The following is a 24649-nucleotide window of genomic DNA, read 5'->3' as shown; positions in this document are numbered from 1 at the left end:
TGGACTTGCACTCAGCCACACTCCTTTTTAAGACATACCATACAGGTGGGTCTACTGGAACACTATTCAACAAAATTGCAAACTTGCTATGGACTTGAACCAGATATATTCCTTTTTAAGACCTACCATTCAGGAGGGGCAGTCGATATCAAGAATGGAATCTTGGTTAAGATATTGGTTAAAACCAGAAGTTTGTTTATCATGGTTAAGATATTGCTTAAACCCAGAGGTTTGTTTATCATGGCCTCAGTTTGTCATAGATTTGCAAGAATGGAATCTTGCAAGAATGGAATCTTGGTTAAGCTATGGTTTGATGTGGAATCTTGGTTAAGATATTGCTTAAACCCAGAGGTTAGTTTATCGCTGCCTCAGTTTTGCAAGAATGGAATCTTGGTTAAGATATTGCTTAAACCCAAAGGTTTGTTTATCGTGGCCTCAGTTTGTAATAGATTTGCAAGAATGGAATCTTGTTAAGATATTGCGTGAACCTAGAAGTTTATTGTGGCCTCAGCTTGTCATAGATTTGCATATATTTGCAAGAATGGAATCTTGGTTAAGATATTACTTAAACCCAGAGGTTTATTGTGGCCTCAGTTTGTCATAGATTTGCATATATCTTACCGCTACTGTTAGATAGCAAACAAGATGCATTTTATGTCTAGTTTTTGGACTTCCAGTATACCTGGTACACTGATTGAAACCTCACAAAAAAGCAAGAATTCAAGAAAAATCAAACTTACAAAGATAAGACATATCTCGAGAAGAAATTCGATGACATCTCCAAGTTCATACCATTTCAGTTCTTAGTCCTCCTTAAAAGATGAAACTGCTGTACTCAATCCCAATTATAAGCTGAACATTAAAAGATGAAACTGCCGTACTAAATCCCAATTATAAGCTGAACATACTATTGCAATCAATGTTGTTTCTCAACCAAATCAAAGGACAATGCACCAGTTCTCATTTGAGAAAACATGTTTCCATCCTCGAACTTACAGAGAATTCAAGAAAATTCAAACTTAGAGAGATATGACTTATCTCCAGAAGAAATCCAATGAGATCTTAAAGTTCAGACTATTTCAGTTCTTAGTCCCCATTAAAAGATTAAAGTACTGGACTCGATCCCTATTATAAGCTGAACATACTACTGCACTCAATGTTGTTTCTCAACCAAACGAATGGATAATGCACTAGTTGTTCTGATTTGAGCAAATATGTTTCCATACTCGAGATTTCCGATTAAAATTGACTTTGCACATACTGCATGTTTGAAATACAATAAATATCAAGACCAGAATGAGTAAGAACAGGTTTTGCATCATTCTACAAACACGGGTGGGACTACTGCAAATCAATTCCAAACACCAGCCTAGTAATGGTGTTGTCTTACTCTCATCAAAAAAATCACAAATTATTGAAAGAAGTTTGCAAAAAAAACACTAAATCAATTTATTTCTACCTCAATAAAATCATAATAGAATCCTATTCATGGACTAACTCAGTCAAGACTTGAAGGCAAATATCACAACGGCCCTTTCTGTAAGACAGAACCACAGTCAGGAAACGATGACAGTTGTATGCACATGAAGAAAGAACTTAAGGCTTACGCCCAATGTACTATGACAATATGAACTGCAACTATTTAATCGATGACTAAACTTGGTTGATCCTGGAAACATATGCATCACCAATTTAAATCTATCATCACTTCCCCAAATTTAAAAAAGCCGTTAATTGCATTTAGGAGGTACTCCATATGGCCTTCACCAAAGGAAGAAAGATGCCCTCCAGCAGTCACCACGACAGTAAGTCACCCTGTGCAAGCACAGAAAAAATAAAAGCACACTCCCTACGCAGGCATTATCCTGCTCAGGTTCAAAGGGACTTTCTCAGCCTGCTCCTGTCAACAACCCCAGCTTCGCTAGCGGTGTAAACAGGGCAAGCACCCCTGGTGCCGAACCAATTAGCAAGTGTATATTTAAGGCTGTAAATGGAAAAGTGGAAAAAATAAATAAATAAAGCAAACTTTTCTTTGAATTAAAAATATGTATTTCACACCAGAGAGTCTCCATTGTTTGATTGCCTTGCGATCAAATAAAATGTTACCCATCTAATGGTATCATGACAAAATTAAAAAATAACACACTAAATTATTGACAATGTAAATATTTTAAACCCGATTTATTTGAGTGCTTCACAACTGAATGTCTCCAGTGGCATCCAGTGGCATAAAGACCTGCAAACAGATTAACACGAGTTAAAAGCTAGGAATATGATCAGCCATTATTCTACATATACTCTTATGCAAAAGAAATTTCTAGTTACCTCTATCTTTATAGCACAAGCCCATCAGGTAGAGAGTGTATTCTTTCCTTCAGCTACATGGCGCTGGGGTATGTAGATTTCTCCTCCAGTTTCCCCCCACTGCTCTCCACTCACTGTTTTCTTTGCGGCAAGAAATTCAGCACTCATTTCATCCATACCATGCTTTATAGCTTCTTCTGCATCTCCATACCCATGCTCTTCAGCATACTTTCTAACATCCTCAGTAATTTTCATGGAGCAAAACTTTGGTCCACACATGGAACAAAAGTGAGCTACTTTAGCACCCTCTGCTGGAAGAGACTCATCGTGGAATTCCTGGGCCGTAGTGGGATCCAGAGACAATGCAAACTGATCCTTCCAGCGAAATTCAAAGCGCGCCTTGCTTAAAGCATCATCCCATTCTTGAGCAAATGGATGCCCTTTTGCTAAATCTGCAGCATGGGCAGCAATCTTATATGCTATTACACCAGCCTTCACATCATCTCGGTTGGGCAAGCCAAGATGTTCTTTAGGGGTTACATAACATAGCAACGCAGTACCAAGTGCCCCAATATTGGCAGCACCAATAGCTGAGGTAATATGATCATAACCTGGAGCAATATCCGTTGTAAGGGGACCAAGGGTGTAAAATGGGGCCTCATTACACCAATCTAGCTGTTTTTCCATATTTTCAGGGATCTTATGCATTGGGATATGGCCAGGTCCTTCATTCATAACCTGCACATCCTTCTCCCAAGCGCGACGAGTGAGCTCGCCTTGAGTAGCAAGTTCTGCAAATTGTGCAGCATCATTTGCATCATAAATAGAGCCAGGCCTCAAGCCATCTCCAATAGAAAGGGAAATATCATATTGATTACAGATGTCAAGTATGTCGTCCCAATGCTCATATGCAAAATTCTCTTTATGATACGCCAAACACCACTTTGCATGGATAGACCCTCCTCGAGATACAATTCCAGTCATTCGCTTTGCAGTCAGAGGTACGTAGCGTAGAAGAACCCCAGCATGTATCGTAAAGTAATCAACTCCTTGTTCAGCTTGTTCAATCAAAGTTTCTCTAAAGACTTCCCAAGTCAAATTCTCTGCAATTCCATCAACCTTTTCAAGAGCTTGATATATTGGTACCGTACCAACGGGTACAGAAGAATTACGCAAAATCCACTCACGTGTTTCATGGATATGGCGACCAGTGGACAAATCCATAACAGTATCAGCACCCCACATGGTTGCCCACTGTAGTTTTTGAACCTCATCTTCAATTGAGCTTAAGACTGCTGAGTTTCCAATATTTGCATTGACCTTCACCAAAAAGTTTCTCCCAACAATCATGGGCTCCAACTCCAGATGCTTTTTGTTAGAAGGGATAATAGCGCGGCCTCGAGCAACCTCGGAACGAACAAATTCAGCATCAAGATTCTCTCTCAAAGCACAAAACAACATCTCTTCAGTTATAATCCCTCTTTTTGCATAATACATTTGAGTGAAGCGTTGATCGCCATTCACTTCACGTTTTTCAATCCATTCCTTCCGGATCTTAGGGAGACCTTTGCAGTCATAGCAAGTGGAAAAATTACTTGTAAGTAACCAGACAAGACGAGTATCTAAATAAAGAACTGTAACTATTAAATTAGGAAATAAAAAATGTGAGGGATGCTGTATGGTCTCAAACTCACCAATCTGAGGATTTATATTCTGAGGACCACTTGTGTCATAAATATCAAGATAAGGTTCCTCTCCAGATAAGTGAACACGACGAAATGGAACATGAATCACAGTGCCAGTAGGCTCATGAACAGCTTCTCTGAAACAGTCACAAAATATACTATGTGTGTTAGTTACCAATCAAATGTCAGGCACCTTAAGCTTCCCATGTCCATCGCACAAAATCGATATGATCATCAACACTCAGAAAATAGATTAAAGAGAATAAATTTTCTTCAGCAAGCACTGAGCAGTCGAGAAATTTATTTAGCTTTCTAGTCAAACAATGACATAAAGAAAAGTATACTTGAACTCCTTTGTGCTATTGGGAAAACACTGCTCAAATGTTGGAAGAGGCAGAAACTCTGGCGCCAATGGATCCACTGTATGACGACTACGCTTTTCCTTCACTGACTCGGAAACTGAAGGACCCACTGTCAATGCGGCCCTTGCCCCTACACTTCTGAGGTTTGAAACTTCATTCTTTCCCAAGGATGATATCTTGTGTGAATAATCAATTCCTCTGAAAATTGCAATCCTTATTGGCTTTTGGGGACATATGTTCGCTCTAACTAAATGATCTGAAGCAGAATTGTCCTTGCATGTTGATGAAATCAGACTTGCCTGTATGCATGCCATACCTGCAATCAAAGTACCATATGCACAAAGCTAGATTTATGTAACCTGCGAGATTCAAACTTCAAAGCATTTAAGTGGAAACAACATGCCCAACACTTTCACTTTCCTTGAATTTAAATTTTAAATTGCTTGGTTGTACTCGAAAATATTTAAAAGTAATTGGACATAATAAAGGGAATAAAGGGGGGATTGAGTGTAAATTTCCTGTAGGCATTCACCAAAGGATAAAAAGTGAACAATTCATGGCCCTATATCATTAACAATATTATGTTAAAGCTATGTTGCATAACTTACAAGTTTTCCCGAACAGGGGGCAGGGAATGTGTGTCCAGAGCGGCAAGACCGCACCCCAGATTTTCTAGAGGACAGCGGATGGGGAAGGTAATATATAAAACCAAAAATATAAAAAAACTGCAATGAAACAATTACAACTTGTAATTATGCAATCATCAGTGACAAGTTCCAGAGAAATCAGAGATGAAATTTGCTTAGGTAATAAGACAGAAAACTGATTAGGCATTCAATTCGAAGCCCACGAGAAACCAATGCAAACTTATCTTAATCTACATAATTCACATTCAAACTCTCATCTACATTATTCGCATTTAAGCTCGGTTATGGTCCCATTGGTCACACCTAGCCCTATACACAGGCTATACCCTTTCCCATCAAATCATCCAAAGCATTGCCGGTTGATATCTCCATCAATAATAATCAAGTAAACTGTACACACCTCTTTTAGAACAAGATTCTTTGTGTCAAAGTTATAGTACACACCTCCTTTATAACAAGATGAGCCTCGTGAAATATTAATATGAGTTGTGTGTCAAAGTAGTACCACTGCTGAGCTGAGAGGCTCATTTTATTAGGGAGATCTGTAATTCCGTCCATGCTCAAGGTGGAGTTGACATGTGTTCTTATTAAAATAAAATAAGATATCCTCTAAATAGAAAAACAATGTCAGTTATAATAAAAAACAAAAATGAATATGCTATGCATGTTTAGTTAGTTAAAAGAAATGCATGAGTAAGATGTACTCTAAATACAATTTAAACAATAAAAATTTACACATTGTATTTTCCACTCTAAAAAAAGTTTGCCCCTGAAGAAATTTGATCCCTCTTGACTCTTACTAGATCTACTAGATCTGTGCTTAAGATGGATCTATACTAGTTATATAGCATAAATAGTTACATGGTTACATCTCATCTTGAGCAATAAGCAATGCCATCTAAAAAGCTTCCATCCTGGTTCTTGCTAGATCCATCTTAAGATGGATCTATACTGGTTATAGAACATAAATAGTTACATAGTTGCACCTTGTCTTAAGTAATAATCAATGCCATCTAAAGAGCTTCCATCCGCTCAGCCACAAACTTTCAAACCATTTTCTAACCTGACCAAAAAAAGCAATAAGCAATGCAATCTAAAGAGCTTCCATCCGCTCAACCACATAAACTTTCAAACCATTTTCTAACCTGACCGAAAAAAGCTACACAACAAGGAACATCTAGGAGTCCCGAAAAATCAAAAGAAATGGGGACGTTCCCTTAAATTTCATTGAGAACGCAGGAACAGTCCCCTAAAAGTCCCATAGTCCCTGATGGCCTCCCCAAGCATTTCAGAAAGTTTCCAGGGAATTACAAAGTCCCCGAAAAGCTAAATCGGCTGGAACGGGTCTTAAAGGTGGAAGAGATCCTCCGCAACATAGAGCTAACGCTGCATTTCTTTCTCTCTCACACATATAATGCCAAATTTTGGATCAAACATATTGAGTTATCTAAGTGGCACGGTAATAGAACTAGACTTGAATCGACAACCAGGTAAAACAAGAAATCCTTAAAAGCTAATGAACAATCATTTGGTTTTTACAACTGAGCACGCAAACATCAAATATTTTAAAACTGCAAATATTAATGAACCACCAGAACTTGTTGCACAGACGGTACCATTAAATAAGAAATGAAGATGATACACAACAAAAGTTAAACAAGAACAAGAAGGATCATAGAACAACGTGATATATTACTAGCAAGAATTCTGAACGTCAGGACAAATCCCAGATAACTGATCCAAGTAAAACTTCAAACAAAATGCATCGATGACAGAAAAATAGCATAATGGATAACTTGGGTGGTAAAGCATCAGTGACATAGCTGGGTAAATATAGCATATTGGATAACTTGGGTAGTAAAGCATCAGTGACATAGCTGGGTAATGTAATAGCCTTGCAGCCTCTAGCAGATCTTGCAGCGCAGCTATGCTTGAAGATGCGTATTTACTATTTTATGCCTATTATCATTGATTAAGATTATAGTTACAAGAACTTGTATTATAAATTTTATGACCTTTACTATTTTATGCCTATTATCATTGATTAAGATTATAGTTACAAGAACTTGTATTATAAATTTTATGACCTTTATCCTTAGTCTCTCCACTCTCCTATTGTTCCCTTCTGCTCTCACCTACTTCCTATTTTTGTAAGCCTTACACATGAAGAACATGTATCACACATGCAAGGGCATTCTTCTTCTACATATCTACTCGCAAAGCTATAGAGTTATGCTGAATATTGTTATTGTGCTTTGTAGGTTTTTAACCTGCAAATGGTCATGACTTATAACGCAATCATGAGATCTTTTGTTTGCTATTGTGTTCCTGAGTTGAGTTTTTAAGTTGTGTTGACTGTTCAAAGGTTCACTTCAAATCAACATTGTTCATACGAATCTCAACATTAGTCAGGGGACCATTTTGGTCAAATAGGCATAATTGGTAATCAGTTGAACCTGCAGGCTAGTTGATGATATATATTAATTGCAATATCTTGAGAAAGTCCCATTTTAGTTTTTGGACTGATTTTCTGTTCAAAAATATGGGAATCAATAAGAAGAAATCCTGTTTCTTTATTAGCTGTTACCCTGCCTTATATGTGCCTTAATGTGTCATAGTTTAATAAAAAAGTTAAAGAATTTCAAACTGTACCTAAAGAGTTGAGTTGTTAACTAATGTAATGCTACAAATCAAACAAAAAAGGATTTTTGTTATTTCTGCAAACTTTTAAGATTAAAAAACCATCATGTCAGAAAAGAAAAACCTTGCCTAATTGAGTCACAGAAAATGTTTTCAACACGAAATCAGATAAAAAAAAATTAAAACGTCACCTGATCACTAAAATAGCATAAACATTAATTTCGATATGAATAATAGCAAGGACCACACATGGCATTCTGTTTACTGATTTGAGGATTACTCTATGAATAACAGCGAGGGCAGCCGATGGTATTATGGTTATTGATGTGAACATTGTGAAGCATCGGGTACTTCGATCCAGCATGCATCTGTTTCTTTATTAGCTGTTACCCTGCCTTATATGTGCCTTAATGTGTCATAGTTTAATAAAAAAGTTAAAGAATTTCAAACTGTACCTAAAGAGTTGAGTTGTTAACTAATGTAATGCTACAAATCAAACAAAAAAGGATTTTTGTTATTTCTGCAAACTTTTAAGATTAAAAAACCATCATGTCAGAAAAGAAAAACCTTGCCTAATTGAGTCACAGAAAATGTTTTCAACACGAAATCAGATAAAAAAAAATTAAAACGTCACCTGATCACTAAAATAGCATAAACATTAATTTCGATATGAATAATAGCAAGGACCACACATGGCATTCTGTTTACTGATTTGAGGATTACTCTATGAATAACAGCGAGGGCAGCCGATGGTATTATGGTTATTGATGTGAACATTGTGAAGCATCGGGTACTTCGATCCAGCATGCATCAAGTTGTAAAAGTAAAATACATCATGGCATCAGGAAGTATTGTTGCATTAAATGATTATAATATTAATAGTTTAACTTTAAGGTCACAACTAAGTCACACATCAAATTGATGTTTAAGACTTGAGACTTTTTGTTTGTGGGATAAAAAACCTTTCACACAGCATTTGATTGTTAAAGTCTAAAGAGATGTACATACTCCTTTTAAATTACCTGTAACTTTTTAGGAGGAAACACAATGTTCTTAACCATTAAGCCCACTTAAACTATGCTAAAAGACCTCATAAAAACACTTATCATAAAATAAATTTGTAACCTAGTACATCGAAATTATGGATACAATGACTTACAAACATTGGATAAGTCTTTAGTAATATGCTCCCAATTATGTATCAAGGAATTTCTGTTATATGGCAAGACTATTCAAAACTATGTCATACCATATTAGAAACAGATGAAATGTAAATACTCATCCTCTCTTATATACATAAATATACACTTTCAAACAACATCTTCTTTATACTTATCTTATTTTAGATACATTAAATATATTATAATAAAATATTTTTCTTTATATCCACAGGGATCTTCTTCCCTGGTTCTTCTACTTCTTTATTTCTCTTTATGGGGATCCACGAGAATCCTACAGTCCTACCTCACCCCTACCAGGATGGGAATGCCTAGAGTCTAAACATCCTAGTTGGAAAAAAAAGCATTCCCAAAACATCTCATTTAAAAGGAACACAAGCCCCTTTTTCTCCACACCCCCAAAAAAATACACAATGAACACAAGGGAGATCTCTCACACCACCTGGAATCTACTAGAGACGTCGTAGGTGACCTTGTAAGATCTATAGAATAAAACATGAACTTCTCTCTTCTTTCTTTTTTCCTTTATTTCTATTATTTTCACGGGGAGTTAAGAAATTGAAGCAAGTTCGAAACATTTCTCAAGTCCACGCAATTGGCAACAACTGATATTCCATGCAAGGCATAGAGGGCCTCCTAAACTACAAGTAATCTTCAAGAACCATTCATATGGTTCCATTTCAAAAAAATATGATAACACGCACAACACTAAACTTTCACACAACTTAATCCCTTTTCGAGACGTGTTGTTCGGGTGGGCCAGAGTGTAGTGCGAATGCAACCCTGGCATGGGTGTGCCAAAACTGGAAATTGCGCCCAGCCTCATTCCTTTTAGGCATGCTCATTGCATAAGGCGGACCGCAGCGAAAATGCAACCCGACCCTGGTGAGAGGGCTATTACATCAAAATCAGACTTACACCTCGCCTCATCCATTTCTGAAGCATGTTTATCCAGGTGAAACAAATTGTAATGAGAATGCAACCCTGATGAGGGACAATATTCCGCCAAAACTGGGGCTTGCATCCGCCCTCGTCCCTCTTTGGGCCTTTTTGAGGTCCGCTATTCATGAGGTAGACCGCATCGAGAATGCAACCTTGGTGAGGGGCATTGTTCCACCAAAATGAGGACTTGCACAAGGCCTCATACCTTTTTAAGGCATGCTTTTCAAGTGACCCGGACCACAGCAGGAATACAACCTTCATCAGGGACACTATTCCTCCACCAAAATCAGGGCTTCTACCTAGTCTCGTCGTTTTTTGAGGAATGCTATTTGGATGAAAAAATTGCAGCAAAAGTGCAGCCCTGGTGAACAACTTAATACTCCACCGACCTCTAGTCTATAACTAATCATTAGATCTATAAAGCTTTCGATCTGTCCATTTTAACTACCTATCCGCCCACACCTCTGAGTGTGTATTCCCTCGTAAACATATACACTGAGGAATTCACATATATTATTTCAATATCCTATGATTCTTCTCTAACCCTTCTCTCTTTTAAAGTGAAATAAAGCTAATTTTGTAGCGGATGGAGTAGAAATTTTAGATATGGTTAAAGTTGTACCAAAATCCAAGATGTAGGGTGGAATAACACGTTTAAGGATTTCGATCAATTCTGAATAGATTCAGTTGGTCAATGGGCCAAATTTCGATCAGAGTTCTGGATTGATAAAGAACCCTGATAAATTGACCCAATTTCCAATTAGATTTCCAGAATGATAAAACCCTGAGTTTCTCTGTCAATAAATTCCAACAAGGAAAAGAAAATTTATTTAACGGCTTCCTCATTTATACTCTTCAAAATTAAATATATTTCAAAGCAAATAATGCTGAGTCCCTATTTTTATACCCTTTCAGATGCACACCAAGGCCAATGCTGAGTCCCTATTTTTATACCCTTTCAGATGCACACCAGGGCGAATGCTAAGTCCCTATTTTTATACCCTTTCAGATGCACACCAGGGCCCGGGTGGAAGCGGTGTATCAGTTGCATGCAAAACCAAAACCAAAACTAGAAGGAAATCCACAGCGGTACTCTCGTTTCAGCTTAGCGATCACAAAACTGAGTTAGCTAAAAGTACAAAATAAACTAAACTAGTATACTATCCGTGTTAACCCTGGAACCTGGATCTTTAATGGCGGATGGAATTTTTTTTCCCTATGTGATTAATAAATGAGACTAAGATAAATCTATGCTTATGAAATGCTAATATGGCATCTGTGGCTTCTATGCACCTATGGCATCTACTTCTATGCACCTATGAGTTCATGCTGAATACCCGAGTAACTGATAAATAAAACGCATTGCAAATAACAAAAAACCCACAGCAAATATCTGTTTCTAGAAGAGCGAACTTACTTTTGGTGAACCAGAAGAGCCGACTCACAATCGCTATAGCAGTGTCAAAATGCACGCCCGATACGATGAAAATAAATAAAACTTACAAATCTGAAGTGGGGCGGTGTATCATGCAATGGTATAAATGGGCCAGCGAGATGCCTGTAAGGTGGTACTGTTTGTCACCTAATTTTATGGGTAACGGGAGGCTGTCTTTGCCCGCCGTATCCTCTTCTTCCATGATCTTAACACGTGTATTATTAAACATCGTGTGAATATATTATCCGGCGGATAAAGAAGCCTGCCAGTTTTGCTTAAATCATTTAATGATTTATTAGAGGATAATGATTTTGCTGAAATCATGAATGAAATCGTGTGAATATATTATCCGGCGGATAAAGAAACCTGCCAGTTTTGATTAAATCATTTAATGATTTATTAGAGGATAACGATTTTGCTGAAATCATTTAATGATATATTAGAGGATGATGATTTTGCTTAAATCATCTGGTTATGGAAATTTGGGAAAAATGATTTTTGTTTAACTCAGGGAAATGATTTAAAAACAATTCTACCCTTTAAAAACAAAATGGTAAAAATCACTTGATGTGACAAACAAATTAAAAATTAAAAATCGATGGACAAGATGATAAAATCTAGTGATGATGATTTTCTTTAAATCATGTGCATTTAAATCACTAAAGTATAGGCATATGATTATGATTTTGTGATTTTGCTTAAATCATGTATGTTCCTATGATTATGATTTTGTGATAATCTTGTGAATTAAAAATGATGGTTAATAACTATAATAAAAATGATTTTGCTTATAAATGATTGTAATTGAATAAAAATGATTTTGCTTATATCATGTAATTGAATAAAAATGATTGTTATAATTAAATTTATTTTTTTGGTAAGTTTGACATAATCACATTTTTATCATATTCAATATATCACTTCATTAAAGCAGGGAATTGAAAGAGTGTCTTAACAAAACACTCAATCGTCACATCAAAGAGTGTCTTAACAAAGCAGTCAATCAACTCCAATATATCACTCGATCGAAGCACGAATTGAACCGTCACATCAAGGAGTGTCTTAACAAAGCACTCAATCATTGTCTATCCAAGACCCCATGGACTATAATTAAAATAATTTTGTTTAAATCATGAAAATAAATAAACAAATTAATAGAACTATAATACAATGTTATAATTAGGTTGGTATGGTTTTACTTAAATTATGTAAATAAATAAATAAATAATTATTATAATTATAATTTAAGAGAAAATAATGATAAGTAAGAGTGGATGGTTTTGTTTAAATTGTGTAAAAAAAAATAAAAAATAAAAATTTCAACAGTGCGTGGGGAGTAATTTATGTTAGCGAATTATGTGTTTTTGCAAAAGAATATGTCTTTTCTGAGTGACAAAGAGTATCAAACTTTTTTTTTAGACAAATTAGAAATGCATAAGCACACTCTTAGTAGTCAATTAGTCAAAATAATATTACATATATAAATACATAAGTGCTATCTCAAGATAGAAAAACTACCTTGATCACAAAATCAACTAATTGAGCAAATATCTCAACCATGCACCAATATAGGATGCTAATTAGTTGGAGAATATCTCCAAATGATGATTGAGACAGGATTCGGCATTTTTAAACCATGAAACACTTGGTCTCCATTTAGGTTGTTGTCTTTCAGTTAATTCGTTTGAAAGTTTAGGTCAAGCGAACAGAATTGGTAGGCGTCAATCAATTCGTGGAACGTATCAAATCTTTCATGTATAAGTTCATTACGAGATGAGCCCACTCATCTCACAATGATATAAAATCATTTCGGACAAATCTATTATCTAGCCGAGTAGAGATCTATTTGTAATGGGGCAGAAAGCAGCGTCTCCTTTGCTGACATTATTACTAGTATTAGATACTAGGTTATCCATAGCATTACCATACCTTCTCTATTCATTACAGGTTGGTTATTTGTCAGCACAGGTTTGGCTTATGATGTGTTCGGGAGCCCCCGACCAAATGAGTATTTCATAGAAAGTCGACAAGAGGTTCCATTAGTAACTGGCCGTTTCGATTTGTTAGAGCAACTCGATGAATTTACTAGATCTTTTTAGATATAACCAACTCCTAAATAATGGAAACAAACTCCTTCTCGAGCCAATTATCTTACTTAAGACAAGAAGGAAATATATACTCTAACATTTCCTCTTAACGATTATTTGTCTTAATTTGGAACAACTAAGGTTTTCGCCAATATGTTCTCTGCAACAAATGATCTACTATGAACTAAAGCACCTCCCGATTAGCAAATTCTATCTGTGATCTAACCTAGCATTTACAAACATTACCAAAATGTTGGCATCCTTATAAAGAAACAACCATCCACCATAAAGCATAGGTACCAACCATTGCAATTGTCGGCTTACTAGGATGCCCCTTCATTACATGGTTTATTCAATCATCCTTCCATCACATATATTCATACATGTACATATACCTTTAACTCTTGTTACATCACCATCATCATCATCCTGGATTTTCTTGGCTTACCTATAACCATGCTTTGGTTTTCTCGACTTAACCTCAACCATGCTCCCGATGCTCCTGCATAGGACTCCCAAGAAACAAAAAAAATCTACAGGAATCTTTATCCCTATGTTTCCTATCTCTCACAAGTTGTGTTTCTTCATTATATCCTCATGTGGTTTAAGCTTACCACAAACTACACATCAAGTGGTTTTGGAGGACCACAAACCATCAGACCAAGTGGTTTCTAGTCGACCACAAACTTTCCTCTATCATGCAATTTCCAACTTACCACAAACTATCACTACAAAGTGGTTTTTAGATTACCATGAACGTTATGGGAGTACACATTGCTTTATCATCATTTGACTTAGGTACAAAAAGCTTTACCAGGTACATACTCAAACAATCTTTAGGAACACTACATCAACTCAAACATGACACTATACACTGGCCTACAAACACAATGTGTGACTCACATTATAGTATGATCTTGATTCTATTCCACAACACTCACAAACTTTTAATTATCCATCATCATCCAATCTCCATTGTTGTCATCTGCATTACCACCACAAACATTATCACAAGTTGTTCTTTCATGTTCCTTTAAGGATCACATCTTCACTTGTGCTTTTGTCACTATGGGATTTCTTCTAATTCTTTTTGTACATGCATACACAAACTTTATGCTTCTTTCTGCAAACAACTAGTTATTGATGTCAATGTAAAACGAAATCCATCCACTAAGATAAATGGGTGTCACCCACTATACTCGCCAGTTCTCTAGGAATATTGCTCACCTACATGCTTCATCAACATGTTAAACTCTCATAATCATAACTTGGTCCATCACATTCTGATATTAATTCATCTCACATCCCCCCTTAATAGAAGACTGATGTGATAGCCCCTTTGGGAAAATTCCCCTCCTACATACATTGTAAATATTTCATGTATTTTTATTATAAATTTAAAATACTTGAGAATTGGGACACAGATTCCAGAGTTTGAGGAAGGATATTGCTTGGGATTTGAAGGAATATTGATTGTTTCATGACAGGCATTGAAGTTTGGTAAGTGTGTGATTAAATGGACTAGTTATGCCATTAATCCAAATGAGGAAGAAGGAAAAGGAGCCATGCTTGCCTTAGATAAATCCACAAGGCATAAGGGAAAAAATTTAAATGGAGAATGGGTTGCACTAGTAGTAGGGACATTTGTAGTCAACCATGTAGGACAGAACCACGTTAGCTAAGAAGGAACAAGCAACAACAATGCCTTCCAACGCAACCAAATGTTGAAGTTGTAACTAGGTTCGATCTCCATAATATAAATCTGTTGTTGATGTATTTATTATATTTTTGTCAAAGCATGTTCTCCATGCTTAGAGTCAAAAGAGTCAAAATAAAAATGTATTTGAGACATGTCCCACTTGGACATTCGTAAGAAAAGAAATTTGAATTTTATTTTCGAGTCATAAGCCCATAAGATGACCAAGTCGGCCTAGTGGCACCATTGAACCCTCTTGGACAACTATATATAAGAGACAGTTTGACGTCTTGGAGACTTCATTCATTCATCACATCATATAGTATCTTCTACACCTAACAAATAAAGAAGAAGGCCGAAGTCAAAGGAGAGAGAAGGAAGTCAAGATACAAGAAGAAAACTGAAAATTTTACCCTACTGCAGCTCACATGCGTGGATTGTTTTTTTGTGGAATAAGGCCAAATTTTCTTAGGTAATTTCCGGTCGAAATTCGACCTCTACTGCAGGACCGAAATTATGAGTTTCACTAGTTCCCAACTAGTGTTGACTTTGACTTTTGGAAAGCAAGGATCAAGGAAAGGTTGGATCAAGAAGCTTCAGTAGAAATACTTGCTGGTAACAGATTGCATGTGTGGTTTCCTAGCTAGTTTTGGCATGCGTGGCATATACATGTGTGTATTTTGGTTTCTGTGTTGTCGGTGGCATGGATTTTGTCGGGTTTTGACAGTGGTTTCAGCCTTGCCTTGCCATTTATGGATAGCCATGGTGTGATGGGAATCTTTCTCGGTTTAGCTTTTACTAGACTTTTGACTTTTGGAAAGCAAGGAAAGGTTGGATCAAGAAGCTTCAATAGAAATACTTGCAGGTAACAGATTGCATGTGTGGTTTCTTAGCTAGTTTTGGCATGTGTGGCATATACATGTGTGTATTTTCGTTTCTGTGTTGTTGGTAGCATGGATTTTGTTGGGTTTTGACAGTGGTTTCAGCCTTGCCTTGCCATTTATGGATAGCAATGGTGTGATGTGAATCTTTCTCGGTTGAGCTTTGGCTTGCCGAAAGGTTTTAGATCCGAGTGAGGTGGTCTCAGGAAAATCCCAAGGGTTGGGGATGGAGATGGTTTTCTCTGGGAAGCCCTCAACAAGTGGGTGGAGATAGGGAAATTCCTCAAGGGATGGTGAAGGAATTATGAGGCATCTTATCTCGGTTTGGTTTTGTGATCTCAGGACCGGTTTAGGTGAGATCATGGTATGGTGAGGGTGGAGGTATTTTAACCTCTAGATTCCCTTGGTTGTTTATGGATGGTTTTATCCCATGAGATCCCACATTCATGCTTGGAATATGGCACAGGGGTGATTGGCTGAAAGAAAGATTTGGTTCAGGCCAATCTATGTTCGAGTGGTACGTGGAAGTCCCTGAATTGGTTGCCTTTTGCATGTGGTTAATAAGAGCTAAGTTCTTCTTGCTTTTGATGAGTAAATGTACTTGTTATTATATGGCTTTAATGGTTGTTATATCATTGTTATTTATCTGGTTATATGTTGATTATAAGCATGGTTAACTCATAGATCTAAGTATGGATCTTAACACATTTCCATTAATGAATATCTCATTAATGAATGCATGACCTAATTGGTGTTATGACAGCTATAGTGAGAAGGCATTGACCCTTCTTGTTTAATTTTAGACAAGTTTTCATATCCCTATGTTCAGATATGCATTCATGACCTGTAGGTTGCATGTTCACCATGTGTTTAATGAAATTTCAGTCTCGGTTGGGAGGAGTCAAGTCAAGTCCTAGTTCAAGTTTTGGTTTATAAGCTTTATTTCTATGTCATTTATCATTTCTGGAAGTTTCATTGAGTTATGGGAAAAGGTCTAAGTCCTCGCCCTGAAAAAGTGGCTCAGAATTTGGGGTCGCTGGCATAGAACTGATTAGAAAAGTCCACAGTCGCATGGAGACAGACTTATTAATGCGACTAGAGGGCTACAATCTCTTGCATGCCTTAGCAAGGAAGCAACTGGGTATCTAGATCATTGAAAAAGAGAGTTATCTTTGGGGCTGGACACTTGAAGGGGTTGGGTTGCTCCAGGAGGTCATGTAGCATCTGAGGGAAGTCAGTGAGGTCTTAAGTTATCAACTCCATTTCCTTAAGGTCATATAGGAGGTTGTGTCTTATCATAGTGACCCTCATCTCATGTTTACCCCAGGCAAACCGCTGAAAGTGGGTAGATGTGGGAGGAGGCGGTTACAGGGTGGTATCAGAGTGGGTTACGCTCTCTTTCGGTAAAGTTTGATGTTGTCATAAATATGGTTGTCATACATGGGGTCATGGTGTACAGTTGATATAGTCATGCATGATGTTGTTATATTGTTGTGATTATGATTATATATGTATCATGCTAATGTGGATTGATCTTTCAGATGAGATAAGCCTTCCCTGAACATCAATGAGGTATGGTTTTGATTTTAGTATCTATTTGGTTTATTAGACATGGTACAATTGCACGAAGAAGAAAAGCAAAGATGATGAGCAAAATGGTAGACTACAGTTACCGTGACTCTCCCTACATATCACTTAGGCAACAAGGAGGGGAGCATTCTCCTGGTATAGCATATACATTAAGGAGTTTGAGGGCAGAGATCAGAAGTTGCAAAACAAACAATGACACTTTGGTTGAGGCTCAAGAAAGACTTGCAAGGGCTCAGGTAGAGGTCAATGCAATGATTCTTCATAGCTTGTCAGAATTGCAGAGATAGGGACGGTTGAGGATCAGTCAAGAGCAGGAAGACAAAGTCGATGGAGTCTATGGTAGCAGGTCTCGGTTCGGATACAGGATGGATAAAGGGGATACAGTTAGAGGTGGCAGATAATTGGATACACCTAATAGGAGGACTAGTATGTATGGGCATCATTCTAGTTCCTCATCCAGGAGACATCATCACAGTCATCATCGTCATCATCCTTATAGGAGGGGTGAGTACTTGCCTGAGGAGTTCAAGAAAGTTAAGCTACCTACATTGATGGAGAGATGAAGAAGTCAAAAGATGTAGAGGCATGGTTGCTTGGGATGAATAAATTATTCATATTGCACAGCTATTTAGAGAACATGAAAGCCAATATAGCCACCTTCAGTCTCAAAGGGAAAGCATATATTTGGTGGGAAGATGTGAAGAATGTCAAGGGAATTTGGGAAGAAGAGTTGATTTGGGATGAGTTTGAGAGACTCTTCAAGAAGAAGTACTTGTCTGAGAGGTACTATGATGACAAAGCTAAGGAATTTTATGAGTTGTAGATGGGTTCTATGACAAATGATGAGTACACTAGCAGGTTCCTAGAGTTGTTGAGGTATGTGCCTTATCTCAAGGATGAGAAGGCTAAGATCCAAAGATTCATCAGTGGGTTGCCAGCAGCATATAGAGACCGGATTGAGTTTGATGAGCCTAGATCATTGGAGGAAGCCATCAGGAAGCTAAAGCATTGTTACGAGCAGTCAAAGCACAAAGTTGAGCCTAAGCGTGACTTGAAGGGAAATGAGAAAGTTAAAGGGAAGTGGCCACCGAAGCGGGGAAGACCTCAGGATGTAGGTGAGAAAGAAAATGTGGTTCCTTACAAGAAGTTCAATGTAGTTGAGAAGGGACATGGGTCACAACTTGGAGAGCAGCAGAACAAAGGTGATGGTAGGGGATCGTTGCAGTGTTGGATATGTGGCAAAGATCATCGCAAGAAGGATTTTCCATTGTACCAAGGTGGTAGGCCTCAGATCTATAGTGCTGAGGAGGTGCAGACAATTGGGGATGTTAGTCATAGCATTCCTCAGATTTATGCAATTGTGGACAACAAGTAGGTAGATCATCAGGCATCCATTATTGAGATGGAAGGTAAGCTATGTGGTCGAGTTGTTTCTATTTTGATTGATCCTGGATCTAATTATAGTTATGTTAATCCCGATCTGGTGGATAAGTGTGGCTTGAGAAAAGAAGTGCATGCAGAGTCTTGGTTGGTGTTGTTGGCTACAGGTACTAAGAAGAGAGTTCATCGCTTGGTAAGATCTTGTGCATTTGAGTTGAATGGTATGCCTACAATAACACATCTGAATGTATTGTCACTGGGATCATAAAGTAGGATTTTGGATATGGATTGGTTGTACCTTCACAGGAGCAAAGTAGATTGTTATGACAAGGCTATTAAGTGTCTAGATGATAATGGGGAAAAGAGAATTTTGTAAGGAAAGAAGAAGCCTACATCAGTGAGGATTTTTTTCCCTATGTGATTAATAAATGAGACCAGGATAAATCTATGCTTATGAAATGCTAATATGGCATACGTGGCTTCTATGCACCTATGAGTTCATGCTGAATACCTAAGTAAACTTATAAATAAAATGCATTGTAAATAACATAAAACTCATAGCAAATATTTGTTTCTAGAAGAGAAAACTTACTTTTGGTGAACCAGAAGAGCCTACTCACAATCACTAGCAGTAGAAAAATGCAAGCCCAATATTATGAAAATAAATGACACTTACAAATCTGAAGTGGGACGGTGTATCATGCAATGGTATAAATAGCTAGCGAGATGCCTATAAAGTGGTATTGTTTGTCACCCTTATTTTGTGGGTAACGGGAGGTTGTCTTTGCCCGTTGTATCCTCTTCTTCCATGATCTTAACACGTGTATTATTAAACATCGTGTGAATATATTATCCAGTGGATAAAGAAACCTGCCAGTTTTGCTTAAATCATTTAATGATATATTAGAGGATGATGGTTTTGCTTAAATCGTCTGCTTTTAGAAATTTGGGAAATACGATTTTTTGCTTAAGTCAGACAAATGATTTAAAAACAAAATGGTAAAAATCGAGTGATGTGGCAAACAAATTAAAAACAATAATTAGGCCGATAGGCCTTCTTTTTGAATCAGTTCACGTTCAATTTTCGTCTACCCATCGCATTGTAATTTGACAGTTGTCTCTTTTGTGGATTGCCATGTAATTTGGCACCTATCTCTCTTAGTAGAGGTGGTATCATCGATGGTGGTGGTGGCAGTGGTCTCATCGACGACGGAGAGCTAGTGATTTGGCACCTATCTCTCTTGGTAGCGGTGGTCTCATTGACAGTGGTGGTGGCAGTGGTCTCATCGACGATAGAGAGCTAGCGATTTGGCACCCATCTCTCTTGGTAGTGGTGGTCTCATCGACGGTGGTGGTGGAAGTGGTCTCATTAACGACGGAGAGCTAGCCATGAAGGTAAACTCTTTCACTGTGTTGTGGATGTGTCCTCTCAGCTCCCACACTTGCCTCTCCGTATTCCTTCAAAAGTGGATCGTCCGTACTTGCCTCCTCGTTTTCCGCAACTGCCGATACACCTGTTGTTTCACTCGCTACACTTCCGGAGGGTGTTCATAATGTCGATTTTTGTGGTGCACGACCAACAATTTTTCCTGCAGGCACGATGACTATTATCCCTCGTTCAGTTAAGGTAGGTGAATGTAATCCCCACGATATTTATGTGCGAGGAGATGGAAAAACATTCGGGGAAGAATGCAGTGGGACTGGAAGAACTGTGTTTAGCCTCGAGGAAAGCAGTGAGAATGGGCACGAGACGTGGATTAGGGTAGAGAGGCTTGAGAAACCGCTCTGTGGAGTGTCTAGGCCTGTATTCTTCAGAGGAGTTGCGACAGTTATTGCAAAGCTATTCAATATAGTGGAGTCTGATGTTGTTATTTTTAGCCAGAAATATTATCAACAATGGCATCTCATCTGTCGCATGGTAAGTAAGATATGGTAGTATCAATTTAATTTTTCATTTTTTAATTTAAGTTGTTATTTGATTTTTCTAATATGCCTTTAGAAACACGCCCTGATCACAAAGAATAACAAACCAGCAAAACTACCCCACCAGTACTACAAATCCAACCCAATTAGTATCGGTTACCAATTTTCAAAACCAGTCCATGTCCAAAATCAAACAACCATGTATTGTAGAGCAAGCATTTACTATCAGCAATTAGAAATTAATCAGTACTCTTGGCCCAGATTGGGTGTAAATTTGACAGGATCTGCGCTAAAGTTCCATGCCCGCAAACCTATGGCTCCTATACACTATTCTACTGACAGCCAGAGTGAAAGCCCTGACTACATCTGTTAACTGTAACATTGCCGAACTATGCTCGCCTGTAAGTGTTAACCTAGATTTTAAATTGTTCCTTGATTGTTCATAAGCAAGATTGCTCCAATCATATTATTCTTACATTCATTTCTTGTCGTTACCCTTACATTCATTTTTTGTTGTTCTGATGTGTTATTTTGATGGGAACGGAATCAACCATTATCTGGATTGGATTGGAGCCGATAAACAAATTGAAGGGAATTGTGGACGTGGTTTATCGGCCGGTGTTTATATTAAATAATTTAAATAGATTAATTTTCCAAATTTTACCCAGGATTCGCACCGTCCTCTGTAAATAGAGTCGTGAATATTCAAAATTCATAGAATTATTCCATTCTTCTCTCGGCCAACTCAGGAGGCCTTGACAACCGAATCTTAAGTTTGGGTATTAGTGCATCCTCCTCTATCAACACATATTTCTCATGAACAATTATTGGTATATATTCCAGAGACAACAAGTTATAGATTCTGTTGGGTTATGAAAATGATGTAGGGGTGGCTCTGGTGAAGCATTTGAACAAAGATGAGCTGGTTGTGTTAACTGGTGGAAAATGAGAACTCAAAGATTTATGGATAAATTTGTTCTTTTACCGGTTAAAGATTTGTCTTTGATTTTGTGAAAATTTGATTAGAGTTTTCCATAGAAATTTATCTATATTTTAGCATTTTAAATTTTAAATTTAAAAATTCAAAGTCTTAAAATTTCCAGAAACATATAGAATAGTACATCTAGGAAGAAGATCATCTCAAAGAAAATCAATTTATCTTATGATATAACTTTTTCCATATAAATTTAATAAATTTAATACATCCAGGAAAAAGATCATTTTACAAAAAATCAATTTATCCTATAATTTAATGTTTTAGATGTAAGTTCTTTTATTCCAGTTAAATTTGAATTTCTATCAATCATAATTTATACGTTTAGTTGAATCCAATGGAACTTTGTTCACATAATTAAATTTTACTTAAATTATGAGATTATCCTAGTTTCAATCTCTTATTTCAATGTCAATTCAATTTGAATTTTAAATTTTCCCACTAACCTGATTGGGGATGGATCGTAGCCCTCTAAACCCAATGGTGATAAGTAATCGCCTTCATTGAGGGGATTTAGCATAGTGAGCAAGCATAATGAGCAACTACCATAAAACTAAAGCAACTAAATAATTTTACATTACTTGTTTTTCAACAATAGCTAGCTTTGCACAGAGCCATGCCTTACATACGGACTATTCCACACAACTCCCTCTTGGATTTTGGTGAAAACATTACTCCAATGAGAATTTTCAGGAGTCAAAAGATTCAACTTATATATTTTCAATAACTCTTTTTTATTATAATAAATATTATTTCTTTAATATAACGCTCATGTGAAGTTTGATGAACTTTAATTTATTATATTTTTAATTTAAAAAAGAAAAATAAACATATATTAAATTATATTTTTAATAAAAAATAACTTTTTAAAATAAATATTTATTTATTATAATAAATATTATTTCTTTAATATAACGCTCATGTGAAGTTTGATGAATTTTAATTTATTATATTTTTAATTTAAAAAAGAAAAATAAACATATATTAAATTATATTTTTAATAAAAAATAACTTTTTAAAATAAATATGTATTTTTTTAAGGTAAATGTTTTTCACAAAAACTTTAATAATCTCCATTGCTCAAGATTGTTGGGTGAGGGGCTCAACAAGTTCTGGGAAAGATAGTCTTGAAAACGGTTGATTAGGTTTAATTTTTTTTCCTATCTTTAATTTTATTTTATAATTTTTCTTTTAACAATTTTTATTTATTTTTATATAATTAATCTTTGAAAGGAAATATTATAAATAAAAAAGTTCTTTAATACATGATACAAATATTGAATTTAGTTTTACATCTTATGTAAAATAATGTAAAACAATAACTAGTGGATCAATGAAAATATTTTTTAGACTTGACTTACAGTGCATATGAGATTGCATGTATGATGTGTAGACAGTCCCTCAAGAAGCCCAATGATAGACTTAACTTCTAGTGCATATGAGATGACATGTATGATATGTAGACAATTCCTCAAGAAGCCCCGTGATAGACTTAACTTACAGTGCATATGAGATTGCATGTATGATGTGTAGAGAGTCCCTCAAGAAGCCATCAGTGATTAAGAACATTGTGGAGAATGCGAAGGAAGCAATTCGTCTTGGATGGAGCCTTTTTTTAGATCATGGACCTCAACATAGAAATAGTAACATTTCTTTTTGTACTATTTTTATTTCCTCTTTAATTAAAAATGGTTTACAAGGCAATTGAATAGATAATGTGTCATTATGACCTACTTTGTTATGTTCTATGAATTATGGAATCAATGACATTATCCATGCCTTAATAGTATACTTTTGAGTTGTATATTTGTCTCATAAATATGAAGGCAAACTAAATTGCATGTATTATTGAGGTACCCAAAGTATTTTGGAAGTTGTATAATGTCTTTGTTTTAGTGTATGAGTTATAGAACTAGTAACAATAGCCCTACTTTAATAATATACTTTGAGTTACTATATGTGTTGCATAAATATAAAGGCAAGCTAGTTTCCCTTTGCTAATTGAAGTAGTAGAAGTATTTTGGAAGCTATATAAATTGGATTTGTTTTCAAATATGTTTTTTTCTCACTAAGATGCTTATGCAAAATTTTGGTTTGGTAAAATAATATTTTCCATGACAGATCAATTACTGACTTCAATGCTTAGGGTAATAATGTCCAAATACTTATTTCTATGTATGGAAATTCTAGAAGTAAAATAATAATTTTCCATCACAAATATCAATTACAAAGCTCAATGCTTACAGGAATAATGTCCAAAGATTTGTTTCTATGTGTAGCAATTCTACGTTTTAGTTTATAATAATGAGTGATGAGGTACAATAGGAATGGAAGTAGGCCATAAAAAAAATTGAGTATAAATTGGATAAACATCACATATTCGTAATCTTTTCTAGTATATTTAGATAGTAAAAACTTATTTCAAAACAAATATTTGTTATTCATTTTTTCACATCTCAAGGATCTGAAACATATATCCTAAACCCCAAATGTATCATTAATTTGAGATGATATGCAGAACCCACATACAACAAACAACCCATAGGGAAAGCGTTTTATTCCGGTATTTCTAAAATTAAAAGGGAATGAAAAACCATATATAAAAGATAAATCAAATATAAAAAAAAAAAATTCAACACAAGTATCTAAGAAATCATGCCGCAAAATTCACCCTATAAGATGAGATCACTAAAAAGTAGATATCGTAAATGAAATAATGGGGATTATAGACTCTGCTCCTTCAAGAATATGGACCTACAATTCATTCTACTCTTGAAATATATATATATATATATATATATATATATATATATATATATATATATATTATTTTTATTAAAATAAAAATTTGTAATCCAATGTGGAGACAATTATTGCTTTACATAAAAATTTGTGGAGACAATCA

General features: G+C 36.1%; 1 protein-coding gene across 3 annotated transcripts; it reads right to left on the bottom strand.

The window, feature by feature from the left end:
• Window positions 1-2012: 2012 nt before the first annotated feature.
• On the bottom strand, window positions 2013-19474 carry LOC149189829 (phosphomethylpyrimidine synthase, chloroplastic-like). Of its 3 annotated transcripts, none has more exons than XM_089411956.1 (5): window positions 19420-19474; window positions 4334-4667; window positions 3999-4126; window positions 2326-3869; window positions 2013-2236 (listed from the first exon to the last, which is right to left on the bottom strand). In XM_089411956.1, exons 2-4 carry the CDS (start codon window positions 4663-4665, stop codon window positions 2350-2352), a joined length of 1980 nt encoding a protein of 659 aa, XP_089268082.1. In that variant the 5' UTR covers window positions 4666-4667; window positions 19420-19474; the 3' UTR covers window positions 2013-2236; window positions 2326-2349. The 3 variants fall into 3 exon arrangements, with proteins under 3 accessions (XP_089268082.1, XP_089268081.1, XP_089268083.1); XM_089411955.1 differs by lacking the exon at window positions 19420-19474 and adding an exon at window positions 11176-11332; XM_089411957.1 differs by lacking the exon at window positions 19420-19474 and adding an exon at window positions 4960-4977.
• Between the last annotated feature and the right edge of the window lie 5175 nt (window positions 19475-24649).

This window comes from Pinus tabuliformis, chromosome 3_1 (assembly GCF_031772625.1).
Source record: "Pinus tabuliformis cultivar Carrire ecotype Pingquan chromosome 3_1, CPIR1, whole genome shotgun sequence".
NCBI lineage: Eukaryota > Viridiplantae > Streptophyta > Pinopsida > Pinales > Pinaceae > Pinus > Pinus tabuliformis.
This window is presented reverse-complemented; position numbering and strand designations above follow the sequence as displayed.